Below are 20,959 nucleotides of genomic sequence, written 5' to 3' on the forward strand. Positions count from 1 at the left end.
AAAATACAAAAAAAAAAATGGAAAATATTAATACCCACAAACCCATCTTTCTTACATATTTTCCTTTTTAATTTTGTCCAATTTTGGAAATTATTATTATAAAGGATAGATAAATACATGCCTGAAAATGACAAATTTCTCTTAATTTTTTTTGTAAAAAGAAAAAAAATTAATTTTTTTCTTTTTTAATCAATTTTATAAATTTTTAATAAAAAAAGTATAATTTATAAATTTTCTGAATTTTTTAATTAGCTTTCGGTCTAACAATTGGGAATTTTGTTATTTTTCCTTGTGACTCTATGCTTTATACCTATAAAATTCTATATTGGAGTACAAAAATAAGTATTTGTTGAATTTTTGGAAAATTTGGAAAGAAAAAATTCAGCATTTTGAAAAGGAATCCTTGAGTCTCTTCTTTACCTTTCTTAGGCTAGTCATCAGTCATCACTAAACGACAAAACTCACCTGTGGAAGTTTTAAAACTGTTACTCTCACGCCTGTTAACCATGGTTAGTTTCTGAGTTTCCGAGGCTAATATAAATCGGCCCCGAGTTTGTTAAAAACATGGTGCTTTGGAAGTAACTTTGGCAAATGACTAATGTACCCTGAGGCTTCGGAAAAATAACCCTCCAAAAAGGGTTATACGGTTAAAAAAGTCATTTAAAACCCAATTTTGAAAAAGATTATTTAATTAAATAGGTATTTAAAAATCCAAAATTTGAAATTTAACATTTTATCGTTCTTTTGTCTTATTTTAATAAAAATATTCTTATTATTTTTTATAAAAATAACATTTTCTTTAAAAATTTATGTGTAAATAGTTAAAATGATAAAAAATATTTATGTTAGAAATTGGTTGTTTTGAATATATATATATATATATATATATATATATATATATATATATATCAAATATTAGATGTCAATTTAGGTATTATTTTGTCCCTTTTAATCAAAAATTTATTTTAAAAATCAAACTCTTCATCAAGATATTTTTAAGTCTCATTTTGATAAAAATATCTTTTTTTTTTTTTTTTGCTTTTAAAATATATTGTAAATATTTAAATATTTATATAAAAAAATAGACTATCCTTCAAACCTAAAAAATAATAAATTCGTAAATATAAATATTATTTAATCCTTTTAAACATTTAATTCTTGTCAAAAAGAGTTCTCATCCATACTAAATTAATTTTTAATTATTTTCAAAAATCAATTTTATTTGAAAACTCATATGTAAAAAAAAAAATGTTCCTTCTCTATATTGTTACCAAAAATACTTTATCAAACTAATTTTAAAAATCTAAAATTTATTTTTCTTATATATATATATATATATATATATATATATATATATATATATATATAATTACATATTTTTAAATAATTTACCAAATGAATTTAATAAACAAATATTGTTGGATTGTAAAAGAAAGTAATTAGCACACCTTCTTGTATTATTAGTACTTTTGAAGAAGTTTAAAGTACCATTTTAGAAGATAACTATGATTTATTTTGATATATCTTATTAACATTAGTTTATTTATTTATTTATTTATTTTCTCTGACACTATTAATATTTTGTTTAAATTGATGGAGGGCATTATGGTCATTCCCGTCTTATGACTCGGGATTCAGAAACCCAAACTTCCAAATCGGCGAGTAATCTAGAATTTCATCCGTGCTCCGTACTCAATCACACCCACTTCACGGTCTTAAACCGGGGTTAAACAGTCAGACCATAACTGCCCTGTAACTTCCACAACACGACAGGAGACGGCAGAAAACGGCGTGAAGAGACCGTTAACAAAATAATTAGGGAGTCACTTTCAGGTGCCACGTCATCGCGTCAGAGTTAACCTAACCATGGTTAAAAAGTGGAAAGAAATAAAAAAGAAGTAAACCCAACCCCCAAGTTATCATTCTACCGAATCTACCCTCTGAGGCCCCTTTTTTTTCCTCTTTTTGGTACTGTCCTTTTTTTTTGTCGTTTTTCGTGACTCAGCTTTTGATGATTTCGGGTGACTGACATCACCTCCACGTGTCCCCTCCCTTCGCGCATCCACTCGCAATCCGACGGTTCTCCTTCCAAGATTCCCCTCTCCGGTCAGGCCATCGGACGGTTTCGCTGCCCTTTTTCGTACAATGAATTCTTACGCCCTCTCGCGGGGCCCACCGCACGAGTTCTAGGCACGTGGCGTTTTGGGATGGGATGAGCAAATGTTATTTCCACCTCCCCTTTTGGCTATTTAAACTCCGGATAATAAACCTAGCTTAAGGTGGAAGTAATGAAAAGGAGGGCGGATGCGTACGAGTTGGGCTAAAGGTCGGCCCATGATTTAGCCCAACGGGGGCCCATTTTCACGCTTTCCTTAAAATATATATATTTTTTATTTTCCTATAAAATAAAATTTTATCTATTTGTTTTTATAAAACAAATAAAATTATTAGGGGCTTTTGTTTGAGGTGGGATTTTGGAGTCTCATGTGAGGTGGGTAAGAATTTTCTTCCCACCTCATGCCACTCTTAAGGGAAAAGTGAATGACAATGTCTCTTAATCTTCTTTTTGATCCAATCTAAAAATTATGATTGGGACATATATTTTTTATGTTAAATTAAAAATTATAATTTTTAATTTATTTAAAAGTTTTTTAATTTTGAAATTTTAGTTTATTTAGATTCTCATTTTCACATATACAAATAATTGTATTTAAATTATTGAATGATATGATATACACATACACCCTGAGATCAAAATTTACAAACTTTAAGTTTAAGGGTTGTTTGATCAATATAATTAAAAATTCAAATTTTTAAATCTAAGTCTTCATTTTTTTTTGTCACATGTTGATAAAAATACTCTTATTTAAAAAAAAAAATATTATTTCTTTTAAAACCTTTGTGTAAAACATGAAAAACATTAAATTTAATTTTTGTAAATAATTACCATAAAACATTTATAAACACTCTTAATTTTTCAAAATCATTATCAAACAAACACTTAATTTAATTCTTATTTTTTTTAAAGAATTATTAATCTTAAACTATGTTCAAATATTTAATAGATTACATTTTTATAAAATTTTATTGAAAATTTATGGGAAAAAAAAAACATATGTAGCAAGTATGTGAACTAATTAATCATGCAAACAAATATTCAAAAAAATAAATAAATAAAAGCATTTCAAAAAAGGAAAAAGGAAGTATCTAAAGTGAAAAAGAGAACTCAACCACCCCTTTGTCTCATGCATTGAAGTGACTTCAATCACATGAGACCAAATTCTGAACAAGCATCAAGAGGAGTGGAATTAGTAATTTGGACCTCCCTTCCAGGATGTGAACACTCCCAACTGCTCCTCAGCTACCAGACATGGAATAAATGTCATTATTTTTTTTATTTTTTTTATTTTTTTTTCCAAATATATATGTATATGTTCCCCACTCTCCACTCACATCTACCAAAAAATTCCATTGGGTAAGGAATTTAGATATCTTATTTTATTTCATTTTGATCCACAGTGGTCTCCCCTAGAAGAAACAGTAGAGAGATCTTCCAGATTTGAATGACCTCAAAAATCATGTATATAAAACTTTATTTTAAAACTATATAGTATATATATTTTATTTATGGGTGATTGAAAATTTGGTTAAGATTGTGAAAGAGACACATTGAATTATGATTGGACATTGGACCTAACATGGTGAACTTATAGATTCTATAAAGTTTGCACTTTATATTATAAGTGTTTCAACTTGAAAATTTATTTTATTGATGTTGCTAAGTCTAATTTTCTTCTAATTATTTAAAAGAAATAAAATTATACATAGGATAAAATGATTGTTAAGTGTATGTGTGGATATTGTGTACCACCATGGTAGGTTAGATCATTCAACTTTGAAGTAGGGTGAGTTAATTATACGACATTTTGTATATCGATTATGTCACGTCGTGTTGAGACAAAGTTTTATATGATATCTCGTACTTAATATGTTATTAGCGGATTTCGATTGAATATAAATATATTTGATATACCCTTTTTGATCAATCTTTGTAACATAAATTTAACTTGAATTAATCTTTCTAATAATCATGTTAACTTCCTTTATTACAACTTTTTAAATTTGGTTAAATGTAGAAAAAGGTTAGATTTTATAAAAATTATCAAAAACATTTATTTAATTTTTTTTTAAATAGTAGAACAAAATCATTAAATTTTTTAACAATTTAAATATTTGTGTGTAGTAAAAAATATATATTCTTTTAAGAAAAAATAAAAATTTAAATGATTCAAAAAGTAATTAACGAGAGTTTTACATTTACGGGCTACAATTTAAAATATCTTATTAAGTCATATTAGCTTTATGACTAAAAATAAAATAAACTTCCTTATTGCAATAAATTAACTAAGTGAATGTTTGGTAAATCAATTTAACCTCTTAAAATAATTTATTAATTTAATTTAAATAATTAAATTTAAATTAAGTATGTTTAGTAAAATTACTTAATAACTTTAAGTAATAAGTAAAAATAGTTAACTTGTTATTAAGTCCATATTTTCATTTTATTTTTTTACCATAATTTATTATAGTTACCTTTATGATCTCTTTCACGGCTTCACGACCTCTATTAATACTTGACATTTTTTGTCCTACTTATAATTTGTTATGATAAATATATCAATTTGATAATTTATAATAAAATTGAAGTAAATTTTACCAAACAATTTTAATACTTAAAAAAAAATTAAGTAATAATTTTTAAGTTAACAACTTAAGTATAATTTAACTTAAAGTCAACTTAAGCCTAAGTAATAAATATTTAGTTTTACAAAGCACCTCCTATGACTAAATTATAAAAAAAATTAAAGATCATGATTTGATATTATCATATGGATAGTTATAAATTGGTCACTATTTAATTAAATCTAAAAAAAAAAAGGGAAAAATAAATATGAATATTAAATAACAATTAGTCACCAAACAAAGCCCTAATCTTCGTTCCCAAACGAATCCTCTTTTTCCAGTTTGAACCGGTCGAGATCCGGTCCGGAAATACTGACTAGGGGTGTTTTCGGCATTTTATCGCGCTCAAAACCCCCGAAACACCGCGCCAAGCTACTAGGTACTCTCTCAGTCTCTCTCCCTCTCTCTCTCTCTCTCGATTCTGCTAAATCTACAGTCTCAAATTGTGGTATGGAAGCTTCAAAATCTACGACAGCGGCGACGTCACCATCATCCACAGATCTTCAACTTCTTCCTCCTCCTCCAGAACTCGATTCGCAGCTCTCTTCTCTCATCTATGGTTCTCTCTCTTTCCCCTCTTCATATGCTTATATTCATACGCGCTTCTTTCAAATTATTCAAATGTGATCCGAAATCTGTTCTCTCTCGATTGCAACAGTGTTTGTTATTTTATTTTTTATTTTTTAAATTATGCATTCAATGATTGAGAATTGCGTGGTTTAACGTATCTCCATTGCTACCGTTAGGATTTTGTTCTTATCATTTTCTCAATTATTTGTACGTTTTCATAGAATCAGTAATCTCAATATTTTGTTTATAAATTTTATGAATCACATGAAATTTCGGGTGTTTCTGTCACTATTTTTTTTTTGGCATGCATGTGCTTCCTTGAAATGAATTAAAAACTTTTGGTTCTGATATAAGATTTGAATACTTGTTCTTGCATGATAATGTGATAATATGAATTGATCTTTGTTACTTCAACATACAATCTATTTTTGCAATATAATTTGAACTAAGTTAGGTGAGTTCTGTGATTTCTATTGCAATTAGGTTTTAATTGTCCACTTTTCACAATTATCTATGAATTTGCAGTATCAGAAAATTTTTGCCTTGTTTGGAAACTGTTATTGGAAACAAATTTCTACCTGAAAAAGCATGTTTGACAAGTATCTGACTGGAAACCGTTTTTTGAGACTTTCTTCCGACAAGAAGTTATCTCTTAAGCAAAATTTGATGTGATTCCATTTTTTTTTTCCAGAGTGTTCTGAATAAAGTGTTCTGAATAACAATTGAAAAAATAAAGAATATTTTGGGAACTTTTATATTGTACACACATGTATGGTACCTTCATGGCAAATAAGCCAAGAAAGCTGTTTTTCATGTTTGAGTTTCTGAACATAATTTTGTTATGAAAACAATTGAGAACCTGTATATAAGAAATCTTCTCAAAAATTGTTTTTCGAGAATAGTTTTCAAAAACATTGCCAAATGGGTCCCCTGTTTTTCATTCTCTTAGTATTTTCCATCCAATTGGGTGAAAGTTCTGTATTTCTGTCATGGTTAAGTAATTTCACAACCATTTCTGTAGTTTTTCTTTCTATATCAAAATTTTGAAGATTCAATGTTCATGGTATGATTTTCATAATGATTTATTACACAATCAAAACTGTGATCACCTGAATAGTTGGAGCTCTTCGGACAGTCAAGTAAACCTGATGATGACACATGTTAACCTCTTTAAACAATTATATATGCCTTTTCACCAGTTTTCCTAGGGTTTCCATTCTTTCTGTACTATTTCCTCTTGTTGTCAAACCTATAATCATCTCAAGTATTCTGGTCCTGTAGATAGTTTCTGAAATTTTTTTGTTGGTAATTGGACTTTGATTGCATATGCTGTATCATTTTGGTTTTGATGATCATTCGGTTTAAGGCAGTTCTATTTCTTTTTAACGAGTCCAGGTTTGTCACAGCAAGTGCAAGCAGCAATGGAGAACATGCTTAAGATGATAAAGTAAGCTGATAATACGCATCAACTTTAGAAATAGTTGCTTCTCAGCCTTGACTATGTAACCAGTAACCAATGGAGATAGGGCATGAGCCTTTGCTGAAAATGCTGCTCCTGTTTCAGAGGGGAAAAAAATCTTAAGTCTATATTCACTTTCTTATCCTGTTTCGCTGATCTTTATCTTCCATTATCCATCATCTCTTCCTTGATGATTCTTCACAGTGAAGTTGATCAAAATTCTGCTGAAGTAATGGAAGAGATAGAGAAGTGCAAGGACTCTGCTCTTGAGAAGAAGAAACTCTTAGAGGAAGAGAAGGAACACTTTGAGAAAGCTGCTTATACCGTTTTAGATATGCTCAACAACAGGGATAGCAGATAAAAGCTGTAAGAGCTTACTATTTTCTATTGCTAGTCATCACTGCTCTAACCAAATATGAGGCTTAGAGGATTATTCATAGTTCTTACAGACATGTAATAAGAGCTTATAATATTATCAAAATTTACAGCTAGTGATGTTTCCCGTAATATTAGTTATCATGCATCTTCAACTTTTAAAAGTGCAAATTATGAGTTGAACTAACCAGTGGAATATATAGGCTGACATCGCTTCAAATATCATTCCCATTCTCAAAAGATATACAAGTGGTCGTTCTCTCTTAGAGCATTCAATTCTTCCACTTGTGAGCCGTTTGCCATGAGAATTGTGTTTCCCCTTTTGCCAAACTTTTTCTCTGCATCCACCAATGTGACAAGTTTGAGAATTATTAACATTCTCCAATTCTTCCCGTGTTTTTTTTTCTTTCTACTCATTCAATGTAAAACTTGAAAGTGAAGCATAGAGGATTATATTCTCAGTGAAGAAGTAAATTTTCTGAAGGTTAGGGTTGAAAACTCTAATTCTAAAAGGAAATGCTTGCTAACTCGGTTATATCAGTAACTAATGTAAATTTGACAAACATTGGGTTCAATATAACTAGGCAATATTTGGAACTTCCGGGCCTTCTATAATCAACCTTGAAATCTTGGCCTTTTATTTTGTCTATCATTTGTTGTGTTAATGCCTCTTATTTTATAATAAAACAGAAAAGATAATAGACAGTGGTATTTGGTAGTTTGGAATCATTTGTTTAACTCCTTAGGGTCATATATATATGTGTGTGTGTGTGTGCATTTAAATTAGAAAGAAATGTTAAGAAACTTTTGGCGGTATCCCTCTAGCAATGGTGTAATACCTGCTAATTCCAAAAGGTCCTCTATCGAGTCGGTCAAATGTATCACTTTTCCCATTGTACTGCTGTCTGTTGTATTTTCATTTGGATGATGCCCATGGATTACCACCCTCATTGGGAGTGTGCTTGATAATGGATAAGAAGTTGGTGTTCCTGCAGAAAGATAGCATAAATTATCCCTATAAATTTGTCAAATAGCTAAATGATCTAGCACAAATTATCCTATAAATTTGACAAATAGCTAAATAATCCTCGTCTTTTGCGCAAGAAAATTTATATTCTGTGAAGTTGGCAGAAACAAGTGCAGGTGTAGAATATAGAGGTTTAAGAAGGAATAAGAACCAAAGAATACCAATTTGTAAAACATACTCATTCCTTTATTTTGGTTTTTCTTATGTCTTTTTGGGGGTGCATGCTCATGTGGTTTACCTTGAGTGTGTTCAAGTATTTTTGAATCATAGATGAAAATGGACTTCCCTTGTTAAGCAGCAAAGTAAAATACTGTAAATATAGGTAAATCAAATTATCTATGTTCATGATTGAAATCTAGGCCCTACACTTCGTTTCATTTGCTTGATCCAGGAAATTTCACTTCCATATATAACAGAGGATTTCAATTCCAACTAAACAGAGGAAAAATTCATTTGTTTTGGGGTTGGAACTATTGAAACAGTGAAAGTTGCTTTCTTTTTTTGGTCGTCATTGATCCAGGGGTAGTCAATTGGTCTGTTAAGGTTTTTACAAAAAAGAATGGCTTTGGCTGTATTTTTGAATTGTAATATGTGGTTATCTAATGTTGGGCCAAAATCACTTATTACTTTTATCTCACAAAATTTACCCAGTTAACCTATAAATATGTGTGTGTCAATAGAGGTTAGGCATGAGCCAGTGAGGTTTGAGCTCACCAACCTTCAATATGTGTGCCTTCATCATTATCCGATCTTAATGTTTCTGTATTTTGTGGTTCCTGACTTGATTCCACATGCTGCAAACAACACACAATAAAGAACATTAGCTCAAGTTTAACCTGACCATCAATGAGTAGAGCATGACTCAAATTTGTGACAGTACAATATATCATTGTAATGATAGAGAGATATAGGTGTCCACAGATCTTTAGGAGTACATTGTACCCAGAAGGTGTGATAAGAAATCTTTCCAAATGCATAATACCTTTTTCATTATGAACCTTCAGAATTTTATTAGAAGGAATGCCCATTTCTGTCACTTTGTAGAGCAATTTATGGATGATATTTGTTGAAGAGCATGATATACATTGTGGCCCAAATCCAACAAGTTTAAGCTTTTAAGAAAATTGGTTGTTCAACATGGTATCAGAGCTTGTTTAGCGGGAGGTCAAGTGTTCAAACCTCACCACTGTATGTTTATTTACCCAATGTATGAAGCCCACGTGGAAGCCTAAAAATAAAGACTACATGTGAGGGAGGATATTGAAGAGCATGATATACATTGTGGGCCCAAATCCTAAAAGTTTAAGCTTTTTGGAAAATTGGTTGTTCAACAACATTCTTGAAGAACCTTAAGCAAAGCATTTGTGCATGTTTATGGTGGTGTTTTTAGACACTATTCTAGCACTTGTTCAATTGCTACCGTAGATGTACAAGCATAAATTAACATCTCAGTAAGCATGAATCAAACCATGATTAGTAATTATGTTCCCTTTTTATTTGTTTTTTTAAACAATAATTTGGCTCATATTGATCAAAATCAGCAAACTTTCCAAGAAAAAATGCATCTATTCTTCACATGTGCAGGACAAAACATGGTTGAACTATTCTGTCTTGTACTTTTCTTTTATCAGGGACATTTTACAACTAAAAGTGATCATGTGAAAACCTGCAGGATCATTACACAGTCTTTAAGCTGTCAGACTTAAAATATTAGAGTTTTTATTTTTCTTGATTAAGTGAGATGTGTGAAACATTTTATTGTTGTCTCTTTATTTATATAGTGTAATAGCTATAAATTTCTTGTAAACTTATCTTATTTATTTGATTGTTTATGATTGCATTATCCTCTAGATTATGCTTCAAACATGTTTAGATAAATTCTAAATTCTAAATAAATATTATTGTTGTGCATTAACTTTTTCCCTTTTTTCAAGTTTCTCTTCGAACACAAAAGCATTTTGTCAGATAGAAACTTTCTTTTATTCTGCAAATATAAATTTCAGTTCCCAAGGGCTTGAAATTTCCTGCAGACATTTTAAACCATGGGATAAATAGATTCTGATCCACGATGAAAATTACCTCTATGTTCATGTCACCCAACAATTCTGTTAGAAATGGTATTTCTTGCTGCAGCTCTTGCTTTAAACCCCTCAAATACTGAGCATGGAAGAGTCAATAAGTCAAATACATTTGCATTACAGTGAGTTGAAAATATTCCTGAAATGAAATTGACTAATTGACTGTTTACTTACTTTTTCTATTTAATGGAAAACACTGTAGCTGGAAAATCCTGGTTGATTAGCTTATTATAAATCATATGGGGATTAGATTCTCTCTGTGGAAAGATCATTTCAGTTTTGTTTCTTAACCCTCCTGGAATCAGTCCCAAACAGGCTCTTAATCTCATTTAATTTTCCCAGTAGAAAAATTTTGACTAATAAAAATGGGACGATAATGAGATATAATGTTATGATGCCATTGTGAAATTTGAAGATTATCAAACCTGAACAAAATTCAAGATGATTGTCTTTCCATCTTCGTTCTGTTGCTGCACTATTTGCTTGAAATGATGATGACTTATCCGGATGACCTGGGAAAGTCTCTTAGTTCTCACTGTAAAAGGTTGTGGGATGTTGAAAATCACTCCAATTTCTCCTGCCATCTCTGCAGGTCCTTGTTTTGTCAAAAACTGAAAAAGAAGAAGAAAGGAACTTGGTTAATGTATTAAGAACGACAAATAAACTTTGGTTTTTCAATGTTTCTTCATCTCCAGTTTTATTATGTTAGTATCCATCTTTTATTAATTTAAAAGATTTAAAACCGACAGTTGTGCCACTGTAGAAGATTGCATTGACAAAGCTCATGTCTTAAATTCACTTTTGTGGACTGACAGCATGGATGCTGCCCCTTAGTCAACAGTCAGTGATTATGTATTTAGTTTTTTTTTTTTTTCGTTTTTGGGATATATTACATGATTTCTGTTTTTCCATTTATGTAATAGTGCTATATGAATATATTCCTCCTTCCCGACATGGTTTACTGCAATTTTTTTTAACTTTTTGTTAACTTGTTAATGCAGGATGTTGTTTAAATTCCATAAGGACAGCAATCTATTTTTGCTTGGATTTAATGCTGCATCATCTCACTGATACTGTAGAAGTTGTCACCACATATAATCTTGTATCCTTCAATCCAAGAGATGGTTACTCTTTCATCAGGTGGAGATTACTCTATGTAGATATGTTTTCTCATAATCATCCCTTATCGAATGGACTCTTTGTTTGGCAGTATACAAAATATAAACTTCCCCTTTATATTTTCAAAGTTCATTGAACTGATACTTTGTTTTTAATGCTACAGATGTCTTGAGTTGAAAACCTATTGATTTAGTAACCAGTATACAATGAGGCTCATATTCAGAATCACAGTTACACACTTTTTTTTTATAGGTCGCATCACAGTTATACACTAATACCTAGTTTGTTGTGTTTTCATTGCCCTTTTTTTATAGACTTAAGGTAGATGGTCCGCAATAGAAGTCTTTGGTTATATATATCAAACAGGTCAAGTTTGTTGAGTAGTTTGCTCGTATGGGATGTATTGATGTCTTATAGATACAAACATCTTTTCTCATGTTTTGTTGTTTGCCATGTCATGTTGATATCTTGACCACTTGGCATCCACGATATAGGAAATATATTTCCTTTTTATGAAGTGGAAGTTGCCATCTCTGACTTGGAATTTCATTTGCAAAGTAACAACCAGACTACTATCTTAAGGTCTGTATAATACTTCCCTTACTAGTGCAATATCTGCTGATATACTCACCCTTGTTTGGAAATATACAATATGCTACTAAGAAATGCTCTTTGTCTAAATAAAAAACTATTCAAACATACCTGCTCTGTGCCATTCTTGTATATCAGCACATCCTGCAGTTTCAGATACATTCAGATTTTGCATCTGGGATGACATAGGATAAATATTTAAGAAAGAGAAAGATGCTATACCATTGCTCCTGCTGCTATAATGTAGAAATCTGTAGGTATCTCATTTTGTAAGATGATATCAACCTTAGGAGGAAAATATTCTGCTTTTATCTCTGATACCTGTGAGGAGAGAGGCCATGAGCTACTGCTGGGATAATAATCTTTAAGAAACCGCATACTTTTACTACAAGACTACTTTTTCTCTTTCTGGTAGTCATTATCTTCCATATTTATCGTTACCGTCCAGTCTTTAACCTTTTTGGTTATTGCAATTAATGCTGCTTCAGCATGGGGAAAAAAATCTTTATATTGTGATGAAGAGGTAAGGAAAATTCTTTACCAACTGGGTGACAAGGTCATCAGAGATCCCTTTGAAAAGATAGGCCTTTTCAACAGTTTTATGGAAAAGATGCTGAGCTATGCTGGATCTTATTGCCTTGGGCAGGTCCTCTAGCACTTCTTCTTGCTGCAATTCAGCTGTCTTGAACTTGAGTTGCATGTGTGCCAACATTTGCTCTTTCAAGCCTTCTGGAAGTCGATTCTTGCTTGCATATCGCAAAATCTCATTGATTGCATCCCTCTGTAAAACCACCATCCAGACAACAAAAGGACTTAAAAATAGCCTGACAGATATGTTTTGGTCTGGAGGGACCAAAATTAGATGGGTGTATTTTTCTGTGAATGTTAGGAATTCTCTGGTGAATGTTGTCAATTGCAGGCTAGGATTCTTGCAGTTTGCAGTAGGGGGTTAGAGTGATCAGGAGTAGGAGTTATCAATTAACAGTCAAATGCAAATGATGTTTCTGCATGATGATCTTCAGTGGAATTAACCGTCTACTGGTCACAATGTTAAGTGCTCTCTTTTAGAAATTTCCTGGTAATATTGGACTCATTATTTTGGAAAATAACAAGTTTGAACTTTTGAATATTCATTCAAATTCAAAACCTTGAGTAGTCGAGCAGCTATGTGAGATGGAGGTACTAACTTCCTTGAATGTGACTTTTTTTGGAGAAGGCATTTGTTTTAGGCCTAGACAGACAAAGGCAATTTTTTATGATTTTATTTGTTCGACTGCCTCTTCCTGAGTGCTTGTCTTGCTAGTGGTTCACTTAATTGATAGTTGAGGTTTTGACAGTTTGAGAGATTTTATTATTATTGAGAAGCCCAATAAATAGGTTTCCAGAGAAAAAAATGAAGGAGATGGGTGGAAAGAACTTACCATGGCAAATGTTCGAATAGCACTGTGGACAATGAGATTGGTCATGTTTCCAATTAAATAAGCGGTGAGGCCAATGTTGAATAGCATGTACAATATATTGAAGACCTTCTCTCCTGTATTTTCTGCATGCAAGTCTCCATAGCCAACTGTTGTGAGGGTGACAATTGACCAATATATAGAATAGGTGTAACCTAACCAGATGCTTCTGTGTTCAAAGTCTGCAATCTGAGCTCCAATCCATGTCTTCTTTGATGTTTTATGATGGATGGCCAACCAGTAGTAAAAGCAACCTGCTGAGTGCACTGCAAAAAGCGTCACCTGTGACCAATAAACGAAAACTAAGTGAAAGTTCAATATTAAGAATCATCTTACCTCAAGTAGAGTATTCATTAAATACTAAGAATCATCTTACCTCAATTAGAGTATTCATTAAATACTTACACAAATTAGTTTACAGTATCTTGTCCAGAAGTAGCTAAAACGCGTGTCTTTCTCCAGCCTGGAGAAAAGAAAATTAAGTTAGAAGAGAAATCAGGCTCTTGTGGTCATCATTTTGTGCTTTCCCTAGCCTATTCGAGTGACAGAAACGTCTTCAAAATGGCTACAAGGATATTCTGAGGCTTAAACTGTTAGGTGAAAGTGGAAATAGGAAAGCGATTTCTTTGACTCAACAGGTTAGGTAAAGGGGCTCATACTGCCGATCATTAATAAACTTGAAGTGAGAAAATAGCCTGAGCTTTGGGCTTGGGCCTCATGTGTAACGTACAGATATAAAAGCATATAGTGTCATTGTGTCCTTAATCTAGGGAAGTTTACTCAGTGACCTTCAGAGTTCATATTTTGAACAATTATATTATCTTTGTTGCTTTACTATTACACCAATATATATATTGTCGGAGAATCAGTTCAGTGTAATTAGTGGCTGATTTAGTGGAGTAATTCTAGGCCTAGAATGTAGTAATTTCCTTTTGTTTTTCCCATTGTAAACGTTATAAATAAGTTGTAAATATATCTCGTGAATATACAAGTATTATTTAGAAATCATTCTTTATTTTGATGGTATTAGAGCCTTGTGCTCAATAGCTTTATTTCTCTTCCATTCACCCATTTTTTGGTGTCTGTTTTTTCCTAGTGTGTCTTCCCCATTACAGTAATCTCATCCTATCTCTAATCACCCCAAGATGGCAGAAAAATTTGATGCCTCTTCCACTATTACCCAAACAGCCACAAACAATCAAAACCCAGTTCTAGTCCAGAAGAATTCCAATCACATTTAAATTGAATGGAGGCAATGACCTAGAGTGGTCACAGTTGATGAAGACATACTTGAAGGAAAAAGGGAAATCGAGTCATTTACTTTGGCCAAAGATGAGTAAGGAAGACCTCAAATTCAATGCTTGGGATGAGGAGGATTCTTAGGTATGGAACTCAATTTAGATGAAGATTGATAGAGCTTGTATGCTCCTCTCTACATCAAGGGAGATTTAGGAGGTCGTTTGTCAGACTTATTCAAGAAATCCTACTTAGATTTATGAGCTAAAGCTTAGAACTCATAATACCAAATAAGGTAATCTTTTAGCCTTCAAATACAAGAGCAAAAAAGCTCGAGCAAAAGACTTGCAATGAAGAATTCGAGCCATGACGAATAGACCATTGAGCTTCTCTGGATAAAAGTTATACTTAATGATCTTAAAGTAGGTTGGGAAGCCCCTATGAAGCTCTACCGTGACAACAAGTCAGCTATCAGTGTAGCCCACAGTCCAATTCAATATGACTAAAAACCAAGTATGTTGAAGTTGATCATCGTTTTATCAATGAGAATTTGAATAGTGGGTTAGTAGGCACCCCTTATATATATCCTCAAAAAGACAATTGATTGACATATCAACCAAAGGACTTGTAGTTCATGTCCACAGCCAACATAGAGATAAGCTAGACCCTCGAGCCATAAAATGTGTTTTCCTTGGTTACTCATCCACTAAAAAAGGATACAAGAGTTACAATCCCTCAGCTAGAAAATTTTACATCTCTGCAGATGTCACCTTCACAGAAAATAAACCTTTTTTCCCCAAGTCCTCTCTTTAGGGGGATATTTCAATGATGGAAAATAGTCCTTATGAGTCCTTTGAACCTCTTGACCTTCCTCATGTCCCAACCCATGGTGATGAAGAACTTGAGTCATCCGAACCCGAGTCATCTAAGTCAATCACACCTGAGTCACCCAATTTTACCACTGAACCCGTGTCATCCCCTATTCCAGCTAGTGTCACTCGCAATTTTCTACAGGTTCCTAAGGTGTATTTGAGGAAAAAGGCCATTCCAGAACAAAAGCAGGTCCAAGAATCCAACTCAAATCCTGGGAATGAAATCATGGTAAGATCAGACCCACCTTTACATACACAACTTGGTGAAACTTCCACTGACTCAACAGACAATCTAGACCTAGACCTTCCTATTGCTGTTAGAAAAGGCACTCGGGAATGCACTAACCGACCGCTCTATCCATTATCACACTATGTGTCTCTTAAGCACCTATCACCAGCCCACAAGAATTTTATTGTGAGTCTAAACACCACTATCATCCCTAACACTGTTTCTAAGGCATTGACAAAAAGGGAATGGAAGGATGCTATGAGAGAGGAGATGAGTGCATTAGAAAAAAATAAAACATGGGAGATTGTTGAAAGACCGAAATGGAAAAACATTGTTGATTGCAAGTGGATTTTCACACTGAAATATAAGGCTGATGGATCTCTTGAGAGACATAAAACAAGATTGGTAGTTAAAGGGTACACTCAAACTTATGGAGTTGATTATTAGGAGACTTTTGTTCCAGTTGCAAAAATGAATATTGTAAGAATCCTGCTGTCACTGGCTGCCCACTACAATTGGCAACTCCTACAGTATGATGCATTTCTTCGTGGTGATTTAGACGAAAAGATTTACATGAACATCCCACCGGAATTTGAGGGAAACATAGGTAACAAGGTGTGCAAGCTGAAAAATGCCCTTTATGGGCTAAAACAATCTCCTAGGGCATGGTTTGGGAGATTTGCAAAAGTCATGAAAGAGTTTGGGTACAAACAAAGCCAAGGTGACCACACTCTCTTCATTAAGCACTCGACTTTAGGGGGAGTAATTGCTCTTCTAGTCTATGTTGACGACATCATAGTGACTGGAAATGATGAGAGAGAAAAGTATGAATTGAAGCAGAGATTAGCAATAGAGTTTGAGATAAAGGAACTAGGCAAACTGAAGTACTTCCTCGGTATTGAGGTGACATATTCCACACAAGGGATCTTCATCTCTCAACAAAAGTATGTGACTGATTTATTGGCATAAACAGGGAAGATTGGGTGTAAACCAGTCTCTACCCCATTGGATCCAAACCACAAGTTGGGAGAAGCTAAAGAAGAACCAGTGGTGGATAAAAGAATGTACTAGAGGCTGGTTAGTAGGCTTATATACCTTGCTCACACTCGGCCAGACATCGCTTACTTGGTGAGCGTGATCAGTCAATTCATGCATGATCCAAGAGAACCTCATCTTCAAGCTGCTTACAGGGTGCTGCATTACTTGAAAGGCAACCTCGGGAAAGGAATTTTGTTCAAGAAGAACAATACTCTTGTCTAGAAGCATACGCCGATGCTAACTATGTAGGTTCCCTAGTGGATCGAAGATCAACTACAGGGTATTGTACTTTTCTTGGAGGTAATCTATTAACATGGAGAAGTAAAAAGCAGAATGTGGTAGCAAGGTCGTTTGCAGAATCAAAGTTTAGGGCCATTGCTCAAGGGTTGTGTGAACTACTTTGACTGAAGATTATTCTAGATGATTTGAGAATCAAGTGGGACGGTCCTATGAAGCTCTATTGTGACAACAAGTCAGCTATCAATATTGCTCATAACCCTATACAACACGATAGGACAAAACATATTGAGATTGATAGGTATTTCATCAAAGAAAAATTGGAGGAAGGAGTAGTGTGTACGTCCTATGTTCCATCAGAACATCAATTAGCTAATATCCTAACAAAAGGGCTGAACAATTCAATGTTTCACGATCTTTTATTCAAGCTGGGAATGGAAGACATTTATTCCTCAGCTTGAGGGGGAGTGTTGAGCTGTAAATAAAATAAGAGAATTATTTTCCTATTATGTTAGTTTCCTATTTCTATAAATAGATAGTTTTGTTAGTTTCCTATTTCTGTAAATAGATAGTTTTATTAGTTTCCTATTTCTGTAAATAGATAGTTTTATGATTTAAGAATAAGTTAGTTTCTTATTATGTCTCTTGTTTCCTATTTCTTCTCTCGTAATCTCCTATATAAACTGTGTGTATAATCAATCTAAGAGACATAATTTATTATTTTTCATCCCATATTTCGTGTCATCTATCACAAACAAGTTATGAATGAAGAACATTAACTCACCAGCTTGCAGGGGAGTGTTGGAGAATCGATATAGTAATTGCCAGATTAGACAACTTATATAGGTTGGGATTTAATTTGAATTTGTTTCTTTTTCTGTGTGGTTGAGTTGAATTTTTCCTGTAATTAGGGACTGGTTTAGTGGTTGATTTATTTCTTGTAATTAGTAGTTGATTTAGTGAAGTAATTCTAGGCCTAGAATAAAGTAATTTCCTGTTCTTTTTTTCATTGTAAACATTATAAATAAACTGTAAATATATCTAGTGAATATATAAGTATTATTAAGAAATCATTCTCCTTTATCATAATATATAAAGAAAAAGGGAAAAAGAAATCGAAGAGTTAGCATTAGATTGTGCCATTGAAGGTGTAGGTGCACAAGGGCACTTCCTTGGCCTTGTGAAATGTTTTATTTAATATGTTGATATCAAATGTTAAGGGTCATGCACCTTGTGAAGAGTTCACTAACACGTCTGAGCCGCCACAGTCTAAGCAGGTTGAGAAAGCCAAAGATGTCCCCTTGGTGCATTTTGCCCGTGATGACTCTGTACATAGACTGAAATGGCAGAGTTGAAGCTATGTCCATGGGGAGCCACAATTTTGTGACATACCTTAGCAATTAAAAAATTAAAAACAATATTGTCAGCTAGCTTATATGGCATTGGATTATTCAAGGAAAATCATATTACAAAATAGCAATCAGCAAAAGTATATTACAGGCTCATCTAACAAATATGTTGGTCGTAATAGGAGAAAATATGTTTACATAGTTTTTGTTGATATTGGGTGTCTTTAAGCTTCCTTCATGATTCTTAATTGCAAAGTCATGTTTGCTTGCATGAAAGAAAAGCAATCATTTGGTAACCTATAAGATCAACTTAGGAGGTATCTTATTGTTATTGCTTCTTGTCCTTATATTATTTTTTATTTTTGTTGTTGTTTTCTTTTATTCTTCTTATTTTAGGTTCTTTCCCTAATCCCTATCTTTATGCATGCCCATGCTAGTTCATGGTATGTGCCAATGCACATGAAAAGAGTATGTCTATTGTACCAAAGAAGAATATGTTTGTATGAAATGCTTATCAATGATAGATTGTTGCATATTAAGGCCAAATTTGATTTGAACAAAATGGAATGATTTAGGAGAGTAGTGGCATACCTTATTGCTATTCTTGTGGTCATCTACAAGGAGATAGGTTGATTTGTCCAGGTAAGCGACAAAAAAGGTAAGGATGATATCAGCTGCAAAGAAGGCATCAACAGTCAGATCAACGGGCATGAGTGACCCAGTTGCTACCTTTTTGAATGCTAGCTCAAATGGAGATGCCCATGCAGAGTATATGACTAGTATCACTAGGAACGTCTGCCACCACCTGCAATGAAACTAAGTTGTGGTTACACTAAGTCAAGAGAAGCCAGATGGATGGACCAGTGGAATGGAAATAATTGTGTTGGGTCACTTCTGGTCCAAATCAGGTAAGGTAGGTGTTCATCTTGGTTGTTGATTTTCATTGTCACAATAGGTGTGCACGACTCTGTCACACTATAATGGATTATTGATGGATCCGTCTATCATGGAGGTCAAAGTCAAACATTCATGGACAGGTAAATTTCTTGTTGTCCTCCTTATTTTATTTATTCTCTAATTTCTTGATGCAGAAAAAGGAATTCTGAAAATAGAAGTCTTTTCTTGAATAGAGTGATTCTATATCCCATTGCTTTTTCTTTAGCAAGGAGCCACTTGGTAGATTACCTGATCAAAAGCAAAATGCTTTAGGCATTCTTTGACCATGTGCAGGAGAAGATAGAAAAGAATAAGAATTTTCAATTGAACTTGAATCATGGAATTAAAGTACAAAGTTTATTCTTCTTTTAAGAAAATACTTAGTTTGCGGGTGGATTTGTGTTAGGAAAAACTGCAAAAAGATTGCTTTGATTTCTTCTCTCTGCTACATGTGGAATACCAGGTGATAAAGTAAAGCGCAAGTACCATTGTCATTTTTCTAAGACAACACAACTCTTGGACTATGGATAGAGACTTAAACATAGATTTAACATACAAAAACACTTAGTTGAGACAAATTTCATACAAGAACATAAGCACTAGTGCAGAAAAAATTATAGCGCTTCATAAACTAGAAAGAAATGTGTAGATCAGGTCAATGTTTACATTTTGTATGTTCTCGACTGTGTACCATAATGATGTGGAAAAGAGAAGGATACTTACCGATATCTACGATCATAGGGAGCGATTGTGTGTTTCTTCAGTTGTAAATATCCTTCATCTATAACAGTCCCAAATGCTGGCAAGAGACTGCTAGAAACCGTAGCTAAGTTCTTGCTTTCACTGCTTGTGTGTCGTCGGAGCAGTAGAGGTAGAGGTGACCTTGTCTCCGATGACATCTTTGGCCAGAGAATACAGATAGAGAAAAGAGAGAGGGAGAGAGGGAGAGAGAGAGAGAGAAAATTTCTTGTTTATGCAGGTGTCTTGAGCTAATTAGAATAATATAGGGAAGGTGGCAGTGAGCTTTCAGAACTACATGCTATCAAGTATAATATAACATTATTTTACATAATAAATTAATTTTAGATCGGAATCATTGACAAAGCATAAAATAAAATCTTGTCTTGATCTTTAGGCAACTTGTTTACTTTAAGAAATTTACATTTGAAAACTAAGCACAAAAAAAAAAAAAAAAAACTAGTACATCTAGCTCATTGACTATTGAACCTCTGCATCGATCTCTTGTATCACCTACTCCTTCAGATCAGATATCGCCTAAGCTTACTACAGGATTTCAAACCTTGTTTATTAGGCATCACTGCTGCTACTTGTTGAATTATTGTATTCCTTGGTAGGTATTCCTTGTTAGGGGGCTCCAGATTTCTTATTTTACCATTTGTTATGGATAATAACCGTTTAAAATACAACTATTATCGTTGAAATCAATGCCCCATTTTTTATTGTTATATTTTCAAGATGACCCTTTGATCTTTGGAACTAATAGACATTCGAGATGAAGAGTTTTCTGGAAAGGTTATTGACTATGAACAGGGTGCTATGTTGTTTGTTAGGATGAGATATCCCACGATTGAAAGTAGAAGAATACTTATGTTGGTATGCAATTTAGTCAGTGATCTAATAAC

General features: G+C 33.1%; 2 protein-coding genes across 4 annotated transcripts; one reads left to right on the forward strand and one right to left on the reverse strand.

Annotated features, from left to right (window-relative positions):
- Positions 1–5,105: 5,105 nt before the first annotated feature.
- Positions 5,106–19,541, forward strand: LOC117913603. Of its 3 annotated transcripts, XR_004651119.1 has the most exons (5): positions 5,108–5,302; positions 6,709–6,760; positions 6,977–7,138; positions 11,254–11,392; positions 19,023–19,541. XR_004651119.1 is itself a non-coding variant. In XM_034828615.1 (4 exons), exons 1-3 carry the CDS (start codon positions 5,194–5,196, stop codon positions 7,131–7,133), a joined length of 318 nt encoding a protein of 105 aa, XP_034684506.1. In that variant the 5' UTR covers positions 5,108–5,193; the 3' UTR covers positions 7,134–7,138; positions 11,254–11,575. The 3 variants fall into 3 exon arrangements, 2 of the variants coding, with proteins under 2 accessions (XP_034684507.1, XP_034684506.1); XM_034828615.1 differs by lacking the exon at positions 19,023–19,541 and having other exon boundaries at positions 11,254–11,575; XM_034828616.1 differs by lacking the exons at positions 11,254–11,392; positions 19,023–19,541 and having other exon boundaries at positions 5,106–5,302; positions 6,977–7,293.
- On the reverse strand, positions 7,227–20,243 carry LOC117913602 (potassium channel KAT3). The gene is given in 14 exon segments (XM_034828614.1): positions 7,227–7,485; positions 7,987–8,136; positions 8,893–8,968; positions 10,254–10,331; positions 10,678–10,863; positions 12,074–12,106; positions 12,185–12,283; positions 12,504–12,743; positions 13,384–13,701; positions 13,825–13,882; positions 18,262–18,423; positions 18,972–18,983; positions 18,985–19,185; positions 20,040–20,243. Coding segments are annotated over 14 exon segments (1,893 nt in total). The 5' UTR covers positions 20,216–20,243; the 3' UTR covers positions 7,227–7,381.
- Positions 20,244–20,959: the final 716 nt, after the last annotated feature.

The sequence above is a fragment of the Vitis riparia genome, chromosome 4, assembly GCF_004353265.1.
Source record: "Vitis riparia cultivar Riparia Gloire de Montpellier isolate 1030 chromosome 4, EGFV_Vit.rip_1.0, whole genome shotgun sequence".
NCBI classification, from domain to species: Eukaryota; Viridiplantae; Streptophyta; class Magnoliopsida; order Vitales; family Vitaceae; genus Vitis; species Vitis riparia.

Bases quoted from the DNA above. Each gene is read 5' to 3' on its own strand.
- LOC117913603 (XM_034828616.1), top strand. From the start codon at position 5,194: ATGGAAGCTTCAAAATCTACGACAGCGGCGACGTCACCATCATCCACA. The intron at 5,303-6,708 runs GTTCTCTCTCTT...TAACGAGTCCAG, and splicing joins GCTCTCTTCTCTCATCTATG to GTTTGTCACAGCAAGTGCAA. The intron at 6,761-6,976 runs GTAAGCTGATAA...GATTCTTCACAG, and splicing joins AACATGCTTAAGATGATAAA to TGAAGTTGATCAAAATTCTG.